Below are 17,414 nucleotides of genomic sequence, written 5' to 3'. Positions count from 1 at the left end.
GGTTTGGGGGGGCGGAGAGGGGTGGAGAGGCGGAGGGAAAAGGAAGACGAGGGGTCTGTTTCAGTGGATTCACATCGACACGGCTTTGAATATGCAAAAGTCACCGAAGAGACTTTACTTTTAGGCTATGCGGCTTCATAACATATGTGACCAGTCATCATTCTATGCCATGACCCATAGGGAATTAAGAATGTACTGTATTATGTCCTGAATTTCTGTGCTGGATTGGAACTCTAGTCCAAGGGATGCATGTGTTTGAACTTGACTGTACTAGGGGCATGATGCAATCAAATACCTAAAACTACATTACAATGATACATAACCAGACACATTCACAGGCTTTGTTGTCTTATTTTGATATTAAATATTTTAGAATCCGTCTTTTGTTTTTGTTAAGATATAAATATGATATGTACATAAAAATGATAAAACACATGGTAATGCCAGTCATGTATAATGTTTTTTTTACACTTAAATTATATTACAAGTAAGTGGTATAGGCCAGTACATTTTGGAAAATCGTATGACTTCACATCTCAAGAAGACAGTCTTACGCTTCAGGGGTAAATGGATGTCTTTCTCCGAGAGCTGAAGTTTGAAAACTAGATCGACGTGAAAATTCACTTAGCTACGTTATGACATCGCTGTCTGTACAGTCGATTCAGCTAGTTCAAGCAAAGTAGGGTGAGTACCATTCTTTCACTTGTACTTAGACTCCCAATACACCTCAGAATAATGCAACGTGCCAGTGAACACTGAAAGGGGTTAACCTCCCCCTGCTGAGAGGGATGTTCTTCTGTCAGCCATGGAGCTTCTGTGAGAGGGTTAACAACCTCCCACCTACAGCCTCTACCAAGGAGTGTCCAGGCACAACCAGCTGCTCCAGGCTGCTCCCCTGGAGAGTGCGTGCATGGGAGGACCATGGAGTGAGCTTCACATGTGAATTGAGCTCGATCAGGTTGAAGTTACACGAACTGTAAGTATTCTGTGTTCATGGCTTGTGGTGTGGCTTGTTTTTTGTGTCGTTTTTGACTCAATGGTCACTGTTGTGTTTGTAAGCCATAAGCATATCTACTGAAGCTTAGCAAAACACATTGTGTGATTGTTATGCTCTATAGAATGACAATGCGTTTGCTTTCCATATAGACTACTAGCCCAAGGTGTCTTGAAAGGAAAAATGTCTGCCAATACGGTATGTTATGTTGCCTACTGTAGTGATTAGCTGTGTGACGTTCCGAGCATTATACATTTGTATTTAACAATGTCTTTTCTATTCTGAATACCTTCTGTAAAGCTATTATACCCGTCTCATAGTAGCCTTCATGAGAGAGACTGCAGAACTCCACCCTCTGTATATGTGACGTTATGCGGATGATTCCTCATACTCCACACTCGTGGGTGCACAGGAACCTGGTGTTGTGTGTGTTCATGACGACTCTGAGGAGAGGGAGGAGGTGCAGAGACCCCCACCTGATAACCCCCCTGTGGAGCCCCAGTACGTCCACCAGGTGGCCCTGCACCCTCCCAGCCCACCACAAACCCCTGCCACCATCCCTCCAAAAGGTGGAACGGCTTTCCAGACCTATCAACCATACTAGGACTAACTAGGACGGTTTGTCCTTAGGTCGGATTGTTATTTTATTGATTACTGTATATGCTTGAGTGTGTGTTTCCTGTTTAAATTTGTAAATCTGCACACACTGACCAGATCAAACTCGATTTTCCACTGCTGCGATGTATAGAGAAGGTCGTGCTGAGGTGTCGAGCGTTTCATCAGTATGGATCTGTCCCAGCAGGGAGGAACTGCAGGAAGTTGACGGTGACGGCCGTGGTCAGCACCCTGCTTCTCGTCCTGGTGGCTGGGGTCCTCCTGGGCTACTACTGTACGGAACCACAGCGTCTTTAACACCTTGCTTTGCGTTCCTAAACAGGCAGGAGTTCAACTCGTATTTATTGCTAAGAAATCTATCGCAGCTGTCTATTTGTGTCTCTATTAACCTAAAAACACACCCACACCCTGTTTTCCAGTGTCTTCCATGTGTTTCGGGGTGCGGTGCAAGGATAACCTCTGTCTCCTGCACTCCCAGTGGTGTGACGGAGTGACTGACTGCCCTGGTGGGGAGGATGAAGCCATGTGCCGTAGGTGACCCTCCTGTTCCACAGCCACATGTCACATGAGAGATTCGGCCTGCACTTGTCTGTCACAGGCTTGCGCTCACGTGTTATTTAGTCAAGGGGGATAGTCTTGCGGTCTTGTCCTTATCTGACACTAATACATCCAATTGTGTGTGTGTGTGTGTGTGTGTGCTTAAGCAGTCAGGCTGTTTGGCTCTGGTTTTATCCTTCAGATCTATAGGTCTAAGGACCGCTCCTGGAAGCCAGTGTGCTCAGAAGGGTGGACTACGAACCTTGGGCAAACCGCCTGCCAGAGGATAGGATACAGTGTGTGAGATGCGTTTATACAGAAGTTTTCATTCCTGTAGTGGCACTGCTGTGGACCACTGTACCAAATGTGCATTTCTAAGTGGAGCATGTTCCGAAGAAAAATGATAATACGTTAACTTGACCGAAGTATTACGAACAGGTACACCTCGGCGCGATCCGGCCAAATGAAGATCAACACGAGTAACGGATACCTCCAGGTGAAGACGGGGTCAAGCCCAGACACAAACATACTGAAGCTGTTCATCAACAGGTATGACCTGAGGCAACACCAGCCCAGCCATGTTTTAGAGGGTCATGTGACCATGGTGGTTAGTGATGCCGGGCAATCAGTGGTGGGTGGTGACGGCCCTCTTGGTGTTTTTTGGTTCTGCCCCTCAGCAACAACTGCTCCAGTGGGAATGGCGTTACTCTGCGATGCGTCGGTCAGTCAAGCTAAACTTCAGCTCTTCGGATTTCTCAATATGTATCCGTCCAAAGTGATCTGGTTACGTGACCGGATTGAATAGATGAAATGCTAGTTGTCACTCGAATGGCAATCACGATTTGAATGTAGACGTGCTGATTCATTACGGCATAGCTTTCACTGCACCTTGCTTTCGTCACCTTTTTAAAATGTGTGGTGTCCCCTGTTGTTAACAGTCTCTAGAGCAGGGGTTCCCAATCCTGGTCCTCGGGCCTCCCTGTCCTGCATGTTTTAGATGTTTCCCTGCTCCAACACACCTGATTCAAATGAATGGGTCGTTATCCAGCTCTGCAGAAACCTGTTAAGACCGTTCATTTGAATCATGTGTGTTGGAGCAGGGAAACATCTAAAACATGCAGGACAGGGGGTCCCGAGGACTAGGGTTGGGAAGCCCTGCTCTAGGGGACACTGGTGTGTAGGGGCTGTCCCCTCTAGACTGTGTTGGCAGAGTACCTCGTAGGCTGGTCCACCACAGGAGAAAACACCCTTCTCTTTCTGTAGACTGCGGGACCAGAGTGACCCCCACGTCTAGCGGTACGGTGAAGGAGCAGCCCGCCAGTCTGGGGGCGTGGCCTTGGCACGCCCTGCTGAGCAGCTCCGTCACCTGCAGCGGCACCATCATCAGCCCCTATTGGATCGTCACGGCAGCTAGCTGTGTGCAGAAGTGAGCCTCCTGATGCCCTGGCGTGTCCCTGTCCGCTCCTCTGTGAACGGAGCTGTGAACGAGCCCAGTCGGGTGGATCCAGAAGCACTTAGCCCCCTCCATCTTGCTTGTGCCTGTCCAGACCTACCAGAGATCGGGGGAAGACGGGTGAATCGGAACCGGAACCAAAACAAAGTTGGTTGTTTCGGTAAATGTAAATGTTTCGTGTTTTCTCGACAGGGATTCCAGCCCTCAGGCCTGGAAGGTGTTTGCAGGTGTAGTGAATACCTGGCCCGCTGCGTTTCATGATAGTTTTCGAGTCAGCCACATTCTGGCCCACGAGGCCTTTCAAACCAACACTGGGAGGAATAACATTGCTCTGATGAGGCTCACCAAACCCGTCGAGATGACAAGTGAGGAAGTGACTTTATTATTTCTCATCCCATTTTGTCATAATAGCAGCAAACCGTAAATCAATTGTAAACATGTTTTTTTGTTCTTATCATTTTATTAACATCATTTCACCATGCTTCGATGTGTTCCTGTTCCTTTTTGCTGCCAGAGCTTAGTAAAGGTTAGCTCTGACGTCCTGTTGAGTCACTAGCTTTCAACACAAACCCTTGGGCTGTATGTATACAGGTAACATCAGGCCTGTGTGTCTGCCCAATGTCGGGCTGGACTTCAAAGCTCCCAGGAAATGCTGGACAACGGGATTTGGCAGCACAGAACTCACGAGTAAGTCATGTTCTCATCGGTTTGGAAAGCGACACACCATCTCATGGGAGTCTCCTGTTGGATTTCTCACATCCGTCTCCTGTTGGGTCCCTTCCTCTTTCATTCTTCCTTCCTCGTGTCCTTCCTTGCGTCCTTCCTCTGAAGACGGCGGCTCGGAGTTCCTGATAGAGGCGGAGGTGACGTTGTTGGACCCCGCGGCCTGCCGCGACCTCCCAGGTTCTGATGGGGCCTCCGCCCGGGACGGGGTCTGTGCTGGAACCCCGGGGGCGGTGGAGAAGCCTTGTGAGGTAATCCAGAAGACACGCAGACGTGAATGAAACGCTCGCCGGCACGCTGCCACTGAGTAGAGCAGAGCCCACGGGTACTCTGTGGATGTGTGGTAGACACTGGGAGCTTGAAGGAAACGGATGAGAGAAGTCTGTGCAGTGTGGCGGGCCCATATTTGCATTCTAGTTCAGTGTTGCCCTCACAGGGAAATTATGAGTCTGAGAAGTGGAAAAAGAAAAGGTTTGAACGCCGCAGTGCTGTTCTGTCAGCCTGTTTAAACACCCTTCAGCTTTTCATGTGCATACATAGCAATTGACATTCGAAGACTTTAGTAATCATTGAATGAGGCTTTTCAAATGTAACAGATTGTGGCCAAACAAAACCACCCTTGTGTGTTCCTTTGAAAGTAACCTTGATGTACGTGACATAATGACCAGGAGTAATCCACTTATCTTAATCGACGTTTCTTATCTACTTCAAGCAAAACCAGGGCAATGGCACAGCAGATGACAGATGTGTTTCTCACCGTGACCCTAACCAACTGCCAGAGCTATGAGGGTTGTAGTTCCATTCTGTCACTATGGACTCTTTTTCTCAGGGAGACTTAGGTGGCCCCCTGGTGACAGAGGAAGATTCTGTATGGTGGCTCATTGGGGACAGAAGCCAGGCGTACGGATGTGTCTCGGGCGTCCCGGCAGCCTATGGAAACGTCACCTTCTACCTAGAGTGGCTCTATGAGCAGATGCAGGTATTAATGACACGCCCGTTTTACATAGGTGGACATTAATAGTGTAATGGGAAGTTTTAACCATTTGTTCTCCTTTCCAGAAATATCAAGTTGAAGAACAATACAAAGATGGAGGGCAATACATATTTGAATGAAGACAAATATCAGAACAGCTACATTACAAAGACATGCTACTGCTTTCAAATGATCCAGTGCTATCCTTATTTATTAATCATGTTCTACTGCGCTTCACTAAAGAACGTGTAGTTATCTCTAAGTCCTGAACATCAGTGTAGTGTTTGTCGTTATCTTTGGAAATCCCATCATTAAGGGAGACGGATGGACATTTCCGGATGTTTTCTACTGTATGAATCTTAAATCTTGAGGTGAAGTACTACATTTCGACACTAGATGTCACTCAAAGCACACACTTATCTCACATTTGATATATTTTGTAATGATTGCATATAAAGTGAGTGACAAGAAAATATCCATATTAAGTGCAAGAGGAATGTTACGTTTAATCAAGTTCATAGAATTACGTATGTACAGATCACAAATTTGGCACATATAAACACACAAATAAACCAGCTGAACATGGCAAAGCATTCTGTACCTGTAACAACATTGTTTTAGACAGTCATTAACAGTACATCTTTGATTGACCATTGCTGACTTTGGCTTGTAATAGCTAACAAACATATTCAATGATTTTCAATAAAAATAATAAAATATAAATATATGTGCCCTTACAAACAACCTTTAAGTGTCTTACATTATTAGGGTATTGGGGTAGTAGCGTGCAATCAAACACGAATGAATTTAAACAACAGTATGTATATATTAGTAATTGTACACAACATAATTGACAAACAAATTGTCTTCCTTCAAAATACTCCATCCTTCTACCATTAACACACTCAGTGATTGAGATCTTTGAATGTTTTGATTAGTATTGGAAAAACAAAGTGCACTTGGACAGAAGGTCTCACAAACATATGTCCTACATAATACAAAGCTAGGACATTGGAGGTGAATGTCACAAAACAGAGATTTGGCCTTTGTACAGCAAGATATTTAGCTCCTCAACACAGACTTCAACAGGGAAGGCATGTACTTCAGAGATACTTAATTATTCCTATTTTTCTTTCCTGTATTGTTCTCTAAACACAGATTAAGGTGGTTGTGGTTTTGATGGGGTACAAGGGGAATAAATATGGATCTCGTCTCTTGTCTTTACTCGTCAAACCAGGAAGTACCGCCAGCTGACCAATCTCAGCCAATAGTCCTGTCCAAAAACATCCAGTGAATCACCTCAACGGTCAGTGCGAGCCTATCGCCTCCTCTGACGACGGCGCCGCAGAGTGCCCGGGCGGTGTCCCCCCGACTCGCCACCCCCCAGGTTTCGTCTCAGTCACTTGATGCGGTGTCGGACCAGCGACGACTCGTCGGTGATCTCCCCCACGGGGTGGCGTCGCCGGCAGGGCAGCACGAGGAGGAGCAGCAGGAGCAGGAGGACCAGGCCGCACACGGCCATGAGGGCGTAGGACACCACCCAGAAGAAGGGCTCCTTCAGCAGGCCTCCGGCAGCACAGTCGGCCGCCACGTCCTCCGCCGAGAAGGGCCCGGAAATCTCCGACACAGCCACGCCTCCGTTCGCTATCAAAGGGAAGAAGAAAGTGAAGGGAGGGAGGGGCAAGACCAGAGATTTAACGCTGTCATATAAGGTTGGAGGATTCAGCTATTACATGAGTCCGCATGTACGCATATACAGAACCCCCAAATCCGTAGGGCGTCGATTTTTTTCCCGAGGTCGAAAATAGACACCAGAAGGTTCCGGAGAGACAGTGATGACAGTAACGTTCTGGTTCCATGCGGATGAGGACTGAGATGAGTGTGTCTCGTCTTTACCTGCACAAGTGCTGAGAGCGAAGCCCACCCTCTTCTGGGCGCGGTCGAAAACCACGTAGAAGCCCTCCATGACGGTGGCTCCGATGACGAGGCCGTTGGCCGAAGACGACACGCCGAATCGGAAGCAGTCCAGCGTGCCGTCGACGTCTGTGATTGGCTGAATGTACAGCTGGGGGAGGGGCAGGCCAAAGTGTGGATGTAAAATCAATGCATCAATACCTTTATTGTCATTGCTCAACTGTGCCTTTCAGTGGTACACACACACACAAAACATACATATAATAGATATAAACAAAATGCATAGAAATAAGGCACACACAAAAAAAATTGTTGTGTGTGATAATGTATTTTTTTTTAAGCCTGGGGAAACTTAGACGACGCATGGTCGTGTGTTCACCTGAGGGAGGATGGTGATGCGGAAGGACTGGCTGGTGTTGGTGGCTCTCAGGTAGAGGGACAGCTTGGGGAAGAACCTCCAGGGGGTCTCTCCCTTCATCCAGCAGGCCAGCTTTGTGCCCAACCAGAACCCTGAGGAGAAATCCTGGATCTGGACAGCAGAGGCAGGGGGTAGGAAGCGAACGGGGGTGTGAGGAACAATGGAGAAATAAGGGCGGCAAAACGTGTTAAGCGTGCCGTCTATTTGTCATTAAAATGTGCTACCGTTCGTCTATGAACGTGCTGAAAATTGACTTCGTATAATTTAGGTATCTTCATTAATAAGAAATAAGGTGAATTAGTGTCAGCTATTAGTGTATATATATATATATATATATATATATGAATGTTTAAACCCTGTGGATAAATACCAACCATGGGGTTTTTGTTAAAGATAACAGGGACGCTTCAAAGGTGGTCCTCAGACAACCTCGTCCTCACAGCCCAACAAAGAACCTGCCGTTTGATTCTCGCTGTGTGTATGATTGCTCATGGCCACCGCGGACCTACCAGAGAACTGGTGGAGATGGCTTCCACCACTGCATTGAAGACGTTGACAGGCAGTCGCAGCAGAGTGGTCCCACTGTCAACTATGGCTTTATCCATGTTGTACTGTGAGACAGGGTGAGACGCAAAAACAGGGCATGTTAGTGTTGGGATCCTCAGAAGACCCAGACGGAACAGCCAGTCGTCTGGTCAGGCGTAATAGCCCTCCTCCTGGAAGGGTTGACAAACACTCCTGTCATATTTCTTCAAACAACAATTCGATTTTTTTTTCTATTCAAAAAGGATTTACTGTCTCCAGAGGGCAATTCTGGCGGAGCATCAAAAGCATAAGAGAACCATAGTCTACATACCAATAACTAAAACAGTAAAAACATGTAGAAAACATTCCAGTTTGCAAAGTGCTACTTCCCAGATGTCTTGTGAAATCAACCTTGGTATTTATGTATGCAAGAGACCTAAAATCCAATTTCCCAAACATGTACGAGTCTTAGTTATACATTTGAAAAAAAAAAAAAAAACATGTTGATTCTCCATTGAAAATGGCCGTCGGTTGGCTTTATAGAACAAGATGGATTTATAGAACAAGTTAACATCATAACCTCGGACCCTGTGAAACTGAATCGTTTTTGCTCGGAGCTCAGTTGGATATTGTCATACCTCTCTGCAGTCCAGGTTTAAGTTCTGGTCGCCAACCTCCAGCTTCAACACTTCCACCTGGTAATACCACTCCTGTCTAATGGGGGTGTACCACACTGACCCCCGGTACAGAGTTGGTTCAACACCTCCCATGACCTGAAACAGAGCAGACCGTCATTCACCTTGGTGAAAACAGCAGATAGCAAGCAACAACAACAGGGACAGGTTTTTTTAAGGGGAGCAGGGAGCAGGTTTATCCCTGCGAGGCATCTCGCCATCTCGCCCATCTGCCGCTCTCACTGGGTCACGTGGCGGGCGAGCGGCGGGCGGCTCCGCGACGCTGACAGACCTGCTGTCGGCAGGGTGCGATCTTAGCCTCATTAGCCGCTCGCTAACTAGACTGGGCGTCCTGTAGAGGAAGCACATTGGGGAGGCAGGGGGAGCAGCTAGCGATCATGTTTGGAAGAGGCATCAAGCTGCTCAAGCCTCGTCCTTCCCCCGGAAGGGCTAACCGGATCTGGAGGCAGAGGAGCCTCTGCCTCAAGTGCCTGGGAAGGAACAGCCTCAGTTCACATCTTGAGTGGGACTCAACAGTTCTTCCTTTGTCGTGTCCCCGTCCCCCCCCCCCCCAGCCCTGCTGACTACTCACAAGACTGCCCCCCACGGGGTCGGCGGAGCTGCTGGCCGACAGGCCAGCTCCACACATCTGGAGCGAGAAGACATCTGGAATGCCCGTCTGTCGCACCACCGAGTTGAAGAAGGGCTCCACGGACGAATCGGGCTGGAAAAGGCGGGCGGGAAAGAACATATGATGGTCCCTTACCTGCTCCAGTCAGATGTCAATGTCACATGGAGACGTACCGTCAAATGGTATCGCTCGATCTGTACGCTTTTGTTTGCATTTGTTTTAGTATTTCCATTTGTGAATGGAAATACTAAACGCCTTAACTGAAAAGTCCTGCGGGAAACCCTGCGTTGGGCCACTGCGGTCAGACAACACAATAAATAGCTGTGCTTTTCAAATTGAAGCGTGGAACTCCCGTGAGCGCTAGGAATAACTCGCGCCATTACCCCCCCCCCCATGACTGAACCATTTCCGACAAAACTTCTTAACCTTGTATGGTCATGTCTTGGGTCAGAGCCATGCATGTGACGCGTGACAAATTTCAGAACTTGAACGAAAGCCGATCTTATCTGAGCAGTGAGCGGAGTGTTAAGGTCGGAAATGGTCCACGACTGAGGAACTCCTGTATCACTACTATCTGCATAAGTCATCTGTTGGCAAAGTAGAAACTCGGCACAGACACCTCCCTTGACTCATATCATACGTGCACTTACTCAGCTTGGGTTTGTCTGCTTTGTGATAACATACAGTAGTAGTAGCCTTGGGGCAAGTCTGTAATCAAACACACCCATTGGCATGCATTCATATCAAGGTGGCACCAGAGGGTGCAAGGAGTGCCCTCTCTCAGCCTTACCCGTGCCAGCAAGGGGTAGGCCAGTCCCAGAATGCCTTGCCAATTGACCCCGGGGAGGAAGAAGCCTTCAGAGGACAGGATGGCGGCGATGTTGATGCTCATGGTGCCGTTGGGGCCCTTGGGGATGGAAACACGATCGATGCCCAGCTCACCCTCCCAGTTTCCCTGGGTGTACCTCACAGACACCGTTTTTAGCTATTATTTAATAGCTGTGCTTTTCAAATTGAAGCGTGGAACTCCCGTGAGCGCTAGGAATAACTCGCGCCATTACCCCCCCCCCCATGACTGAACCATTTCCGACAAAACTTCTTAACCTTGTATGGTCATGTCTTGGGTCAGAGCCATGCATGTGACGCGTGACAAATTTCAGAACTTGAACGAAAGCCGATCTTATCTGAGCAGTGAGCGGAGTGTTAAGGTCGGAAATGGTCCACGACTGAGGAACTCCTGTATCACTACTATCTGCATAAGTCATCTGTTGGCAAAGTAGAAACTCGGCACAGACACCTCCCTTGACTCATATCATACGTGCACTTACTCAGCTTGGGTTTGTCTGCTTTGTGATAACATACAGTAGTAGTAGCCTTGGGGCAAGTCTGTAATCAAACACACCCATTGGCATGCATTCATATCAAGGTGGCACCAGAGGGTGCAAGGAGTGCCCTCTCTCAGCCTTACCCGTGCCAGCAAGGGGTAGGCCAGTCCCAGAATGCCTTGCCAATTGACCCCGGGGAGGAAGAAGCCTTCAGAGGACAGGATGGCGGCGATGTTGATGCTCATGGTGCCGTTGGGGCCCTTGGGGATGGAAACACGATCGATGCCCAGCTCACCCTCCCAGTTTCCCTGGGTGTACCTCACAGACACCGTCCTGCCTGTGGTCTGGTACGTGCTAGAACTGGACACACGGTTGGAGAAGCAGGGTTAACCAGCCTTTCAGAGACAAAGCGAGATATTTACGGTCAAGTGAGTATTCACACATAAATGCACATTTCGGTAAAACAGGCCAACTCGTTGTTGTTGTCAACGTTAATCAATGCTTTCCCTTTTAGTTTGGTTTGACTTCCTGATGCGGTGATCTTATCTGAACATAACACAAAACCTGACGTTCCAGACAGAGATCACGGGGCCTGGATCTGACCCCGCCCTCCCCACACACACACACACACACACACTTACAGTGAAGTGTCGAAGAAGTGTGTGATGAAGGGATGGGCCGAGGCCGCCACGGCAAAGTTGCTACTCCCTGTGTCTACCAGGATGTTCAGCTGGTTGACAAAAAGGAAAACTTTATTAGTCATTTGTCAACACACTCACCAACCCAACCCCTCCCTGCAAGGCAAACATCCACACAGGACATACAGAAATAGACTGGTAAAGGACAGCTCCTTAGCACTCAGGCTAAGCTCTATGTGCTATGCCTGGCATTGGGTTTTAATTAAAGACCTGGGCAAACGTGACCATTCCCACATGTTTCTCCTGTGTGTAGAGACCTGACCTGGTATTTGTCACCTGTGTGTCACCAGACCAGTGTGTGTGTGTGTGTGTGTGTGTGTGTGTGTGTGTGTGTGTGTGTGTAAGTGTGTGTGTGTGCCTACATGCTAGCATCAGTTGAACTCATGTTATCTCACAGCGTCAAGTCAACGACGGGGAACTAATGAGATAACAGTGTTCCGTAACCTCGGCAACAGGCACGCAAGGGTCATTACTTCGTGTCATCGTTTAGGGGGGTGGGCATCAGTTAGTCCTCTGCAGTGCCACCACTCATGCCAAACAGGTGTATTTACTGAATATTATAGCCTACATGAAGCTGCATCATGGGACATGCTTATTTGCTTGGGGACAGGTGGATAGACACCCTACGGAAGATGTAACAGGACAGATTTTTGGAGTTTTGATTAGTTCCATAGCTCGACAGATAGGTTTAACCATAACCAGCTCGACTCAAGAGACGGTCAAGTTTTTCTTTGTGGCTGATGCCAGAACGAGTTCCAAACGTCGGGCATTAGAACGCCTATTCCCTTCCTACTCCCCCTCTCCCTGGCTCTGCTGTGGAAAGCCCTTTTGTGTCACAACTGCTGAGCAGGAAGTTGCGGTCTTCCAAAATAAAGACTACATCAGAAACAACAACATATCACTCGGTCGTCCCTGGGAAACCCAGCACATCTGCTTCCTGGTCCTGCGAGGCCAGGACGGAGCCACCGAGCGCCCTATCCGAGTGTGCTTCCTCATCGGGGCTGGCCACGGTCCCAGCGCTTGTAACCGTGCCATCCCCCAAACCCCCACAGCCACCACACAGATGGCACGTCTCTACGTGCGCCGGGCCAAAACCACCAGAACCCAGGCAGCCGGAGCTTAGCGGGGGGGGGGGGGGGGGAGTGGGAGGAAGCGAAGGGGGGGGGGGACCGGGGCATTTCTCCTCTACCTCCCACCTCCTGGACCCCGGTGCGTCCTCCGGCACTCTCCTTGCCAGCGGGCCGGTGTGGTCGCCCGCCCCGCCCGCCCCTCCCCGCGCGAGAGCGTTCTCCCGTCGTAATTGGCATAGGCACATTGGCGGCGTGCATCTGCTACCTGTTTGTAGCACTTAGCAGATGTGAGGCGCTCCAGACGACACCTCAGCCCGTCGGGCTGCGACGCCAGCCAACAGATGTGGCAATTAGTGGCTCATTTGAATAGTGCCTCGTTTAACGCCGAGGTCCTTAATTACATCACTGATAGGCCTGTTTGAGGTTGTGTTGGAGGTTGTGTTCCCACCTCTCTCTCTCTCTCTCTCTCTCTCTCTCAGGCTAATATTGTATCTCCCACCCCAACTACTGTTGATAGTCAGGAGTGTAGCAGGGGAAGTGTTTGATGCTGTAAGCTAATGATGTCAAACTTAGCGGCAGTCTGTGCAGTGTGCACACATGCCTGTGATAGGCCACAAGGCAGTGAGGAGGCAGAAATGAGCCTGATAAGCCGGTGGGAACCAAATAGTCTAAGCTGAAACCCGTAAGTCTTAAAGCCCCAAATCGTATAACCCTTAGTCCAAAGACCAATGTACCATGGGGCATTTTACTGATTAACTAATTAACTAATGTTTTAAGCTAGTTGCAGAGAAACACCTCAAGGAAGCTGATGCCTTCACCAATTCCTTTAATCAGTTCTTAGACTCAAACAAACCTTTTTATATTTTTTTGTCATGTGACAGACATTTCAACCTTTTACAAAACGTGCAAGAACAGTAAATGGCTGTACTGTAACTTTACACACCCACAGAGTTGGCGAGTTGTTTTGAGGGGTTCTGTGTGAGACTGCTCTCACGGAGACTTGGTCCGAGCTAATCCTGGTCAGCTGCTCGGCTAGGGGAGCTCTGGTGGGGGCTCGGACTGCATCATGTGAGCTCATGTGAGTAGGGGCTTACCCAAAGGCCCAGGTCCTTGGGCTGGTTGCAGCCTGCCCCACATGCCCCTCTTGCCTGCCTGCCTGCCCCATGCCCTAGGGGCCCACTGCCTCCTCAATCTCTCTCTGAATCACATGCTGGCTGAGACAACCTGTCTTTGTGACTGAAGACAATAGAATCTCAGGAAGGTTAATGCATCCTCACAGTAGTAGAGTTTTTCATTTATTAATTCATAGAAATATGGTTCAGCTGTGTTTGTTGTTCTTGACACTGAATTCCATAAATAGATACATTATAATAAAACTAAATAAAGAGGCTGTGCTGGATCACTCATTTTAAATGCTGAAAAAAATACCTTTTGACCGGGAGTCCCGATTGACATCTCCATGTAATAGCCTCTTCCAGAATCCCCTTGCAAATTGTTGACCATGTCCAAAAAGTTGACGATTCCATTCGGATCAGATGCTAAAGCCAATTCGTTTCCAGAGGTTTGCTTTAGTTGAAGAGGAGTCAAGTCCAAATCCATTGAAGAATTAAACTTTCCCGTGAAAATTTTCAGAGGAACGGTAAAGTAACAATTCGACATTCCAAAGCATGCAATGAGAAGGAATGTCCCAATGGGAATATAACTGCTAAAGTGTGCCATTGAAAATGTTGGCTGCGCCCAGGACGAATGAAACCGTATTACAATTCCGACTTGTTCAAAGTTTGCTCCTTGGTTTTAAACTTGGCCATCATGGCCACTCCACTCCAGTGTTTAGCATCATGGATTGGCCGTTTCCCTACCGAACAGTAGAAGAAACATGAGAAATGATCATTGATAGGCTACTGCAGAAGGAGAGAGTACTTTCTACAATAACAGCGCCCGTGTCAACTGATGTTATGCCTCTGCTCTCTTTCACTTTGCAGCATAAATGACTTCCTGAATTCCATAGGTCGGATGTGACGACTTCACAGAACTTTCACAGAAAGTTCAAGCGCTACACCTCGTTTGCATGTCTTCCATTGCAGTTGGAGTGCTCTTTACTGTAAGATACATTTTCTGCAACAATTTACCAAATTGATTCACATTTTTTTCGCTGTTAATTTGAAATTGTAAATATTCTCATACACTAAGCATTATGTATGACGTGAACAAGCTTAATTGCTTGAGAAAAAGACGAGATTTTGTATACTCATATACATACTATGAACATTTCCTATCGAGCTAGGAGTCCCTAACAACCAATGTATATGTATATAATAACAGAAACTACCCTTGTGTGTGGATTACTGTAACTGAACCGAGGTATGTTCAATTAGGTCAAACCATCAAAATGTTGCTGACAAACTGTGTATGAGTATTAAGAAGATCATATAATTCATCACTGCCTTCTCAGTACATCTCTATCCGAATGTCCTCAACTCTGAACCTCTCGAACTGGCCCCCCTCAAGAGCTGTCTCGCCCACGTGAATGTAAAGGTGTGGTGTGGGGATGACTACCACACAGTCAAGTCTTTTGGAAGGCCTCTGTGTGTGTGTGTGTGTGTTTGTGGTGAGGGTGGAATGAGCCCCCTGCGGTTAAGAAGATTGATGTGTCACACCACAATCTCCACAGTTCCCTCTCTGCTCGCAGCACAGAGGCAGCTACTGTTCTCTGTCTCCAGAGCCCCCATGTGTTCCACACTTCTAATGTCACATGCTTTTCTCAACAAGGATCCCCTCCTTAGACCTTAGACCTTATCGTCTGGGAAACGGCATCAGAATTAAGGACCTTCGTCTCAATGCAGCCCGAAATTCTGTCCTCAAGTGACGCATCGTAAAACCGACTGACAGACAATAGGACCTGAGTTGTTGACATTGGTTGTGTTATTTTTTTGAGTATAATTACAATCAAAGTTAAACATTTCCCCTCAACCTCCTTCATCAGCACAGGTTTCTCCATTTTGCATATGAGACAAGGTCAAACATTTTGTTTCGGTCAGACAGATTTCTCAGTCTTTTCTAATAGGTTTTATGAACATATCATGTAGCTGCTTTCGTTGCTAGTACAAGTTAAGGGTTTAGTCAGCCTGTATAGACCCGGAGCAGTAGACAGTGAATAGTCCCATAGAGGCCTCTGACAGCCTCTAGCACCACGTAGGCCTAACCCTACACAAACAAAGCTCCGACATTGATTTTCATTTAGATGCACTTCCACTAGTGTCCACTAGAGGGTACTCTTTGCCATTATCTTCTTCACATCTCGAGCAAAGACACTTGGCATACTGGCGCAAAAATATACGTCTGATTATGTGATATGAACAGTCCAATGGTTTGGAGGGCAAGGCTACTTCACTGGGAGTTTTGGTTTGTAATCCCTTTATAGCTCTCAAAACGTGATTACTTGTGTGGGATCCTGCCAACGACCAAGTCGAGGGACAGAGAGACGACAAGATGGAACACGTGCCTCCTTTCACCATCCCTCCATCTCCATCCAGACCCCCCCTCCTTTGTGGTGGTCAGGGCACACCGACGTCCCCACTCGATACAGTGTAACACTCCCTCAAAAACAACTGACATGTGACGGTCGTGTTTTCCAAATGTTCTTTGTTTCATCTTTGACGTGACATGAACACCGGCGTCTGAATGCTTCCGCCTGCTCATGGGACCACATTCGCCCCCGAGTTGCCCGACTGTTTCCGAGCTTGTCCACGTCACCCTGTCACCTCAGCACACCCAAAGCCACGATCCTGCAGCTCTCACGGAGGCTTAATGCCTGCTCCCTGGCTAAGTCTATAATGCTCATCTGAGACAGTGCATCTGTTGGCATTTCCATGCGATATTGGATACTGTGTAATTTCAGGCAGGGAAGAGCTGGACAATCAAGGATTAAGGGGTCGAGGGCTGGGGGGTGTTGGGAGAAGGGGGCTGGGGGTGGGGGTGGGGGGAAGGGGTGGGGGGGAGGCTATAATGACCTGGCCACATGTTTCTGTAGCAAATCTCATTTTCTCCCTGCGCCCCAGTGCTCCACAAGACTCTTTTGATTAGGGGGATGGGGAATGGAATTGTCTTGTTTTCTGTCTGTCAGTGTGGTGATGGAGGTCAATGCATGAGTTTCTGCCATGACATTCAAGTGAAGAATGGGAAAACAACCTTTGCCACTGAAGTAATTGATCCAAAATTGCATTAGCAACGCAGCCTCTTGTTGTAGTTAGTGTGATTTGAGATTTTTACTATTCATAGAATTGTTTGTTTTTTCGTACATTACTTTTCAGGCCACGAGACAGATGGACAGACGGACGGACAGACAGACAGATAGGATAATAGACAGACAGACAGACACATACAGCAATAACACAACACCATTATAGGGATAAATTGACTTTGATTAATTAATCCAATATCTCAGCCCAGGGTTGCTTAGACATTTGACGACAGAGGATACATCATATACATTTCATGGGGAGAGATACTGTATGGTGCACGCACTCTCGACACTGGTGACTAAGACTTCCCACTGACAACATTTAGCTACTTTCAGAGTTCAGAGTAGAGGGTCATGACTGACTCTTATGAGCAGCACTGTGATGCAGAATGAGTCACAGAGTCCTGTATCAAGGCTTTCACTGGGGGAGTCACAGAGTCCTGTATCAAGGCTTTCACTGGAGGAGTCACAGAGTCCTGTATCAAGGCTTTCACTGGGGGAGTCACAGAGTCCTGTATCAAGGCTTTCACTGGAGGAGTCACAGAGTCCTGTATCAAGGCTTTCACTGGGGGAGTCACAGAGTCCTGTATTAAGGCTTTCACTGGGAGTCACAGAGTCCTGTAT

The 17,414-nt window shown here is 47.8% G+C and overlaps 2 protein-coding genes across 2 annotated transcripts; one reads left to right on the top strand and one right to left on the bottom strand.

Annotated features, from left to right (window-relative positions):
• Positions 1 to 9: 9 nt before the first annotated feature.
• On the top strand, positions 10 to 5,795 carry LOC146257077 (transmembrane protease serine 2-like). Its single transcript, XM_084673439.1, has 14 exons — positions 10 to 976; positions 1,147 to 1,192; positions 1,407 to 1,563; positions 1,794 to 1,883; positions 2,029 to 2,139; positions 2,317 to 2,446; positions 2,585 to 2,695; positions 2,824 to 2,867; positions 3,410 to 3,572; positions 3,792 to 3,964; positions 4,191 to 4,286; positions 4,431 to 4,573; positions 5,152 to 5,301; positions 5,382 to 5,795. Exons 1-14 carry the CDS (start codon positions 789 to 791, stop codon positions 5,433 to 5,435), a joined length of 1,656 nt encoding a protein of 551 aa, XP_084529565.1. The 5' UTR covers positions 10 to 788; the 3' UTR covers positions 5,436 to 5,795.
• bace2 (beta-secretase 2) lies at positions 5,777 to 14,519 on the bottom strand. The gene is made up of 9 exons (XM_084673438.1): positions 13,979 to 14,519; positions 11,424 to 11,512; positions 10,926 to 11,142; positions 9,419 to 9,550; positions 8,791 to 8,925; positions 8,137 to 8,238; positions 7,589 to 7,738; positions 7,192 to 7,360; positions 5,777 to 6,939 (listed from the first exon to the last, which is right to left on the bottom strand). The coding sequence occupies exons 1-9, from the start codon at positions 14,267 to 14,269 to the stop codon at positions 6,695 to 6,697; spliced, it is 1,530 nt and encodes a 509-aa protein (XP_084529564.1). The 5' UTR covers positions 14,270 to 14,519; the 3' UTR covers positions 5,777 to 6,694.
• Positions 14,520 to 17,414: the final 2,895 nt, after the last annotated feature.

Source organism: Hypomesus nipponensis, chromosome 15 (assembly GCF_054491055.1).
Source record: "Hypomesus nipponensis isolate SF chromosome 15, ASM5449105v1, whole genome shotgun sequence".
Classification (NCBI taxonomy): domain Eukaryota; kingdom Metazoa; phylum Chordata; class Actinopteri; order Osmeriformes; family Osmeridae; genus Hypomesus; species Hypomesus nipponensis.
This window is presented reverse-complemented; position numbering and strand designations above follow the sequence as displayed.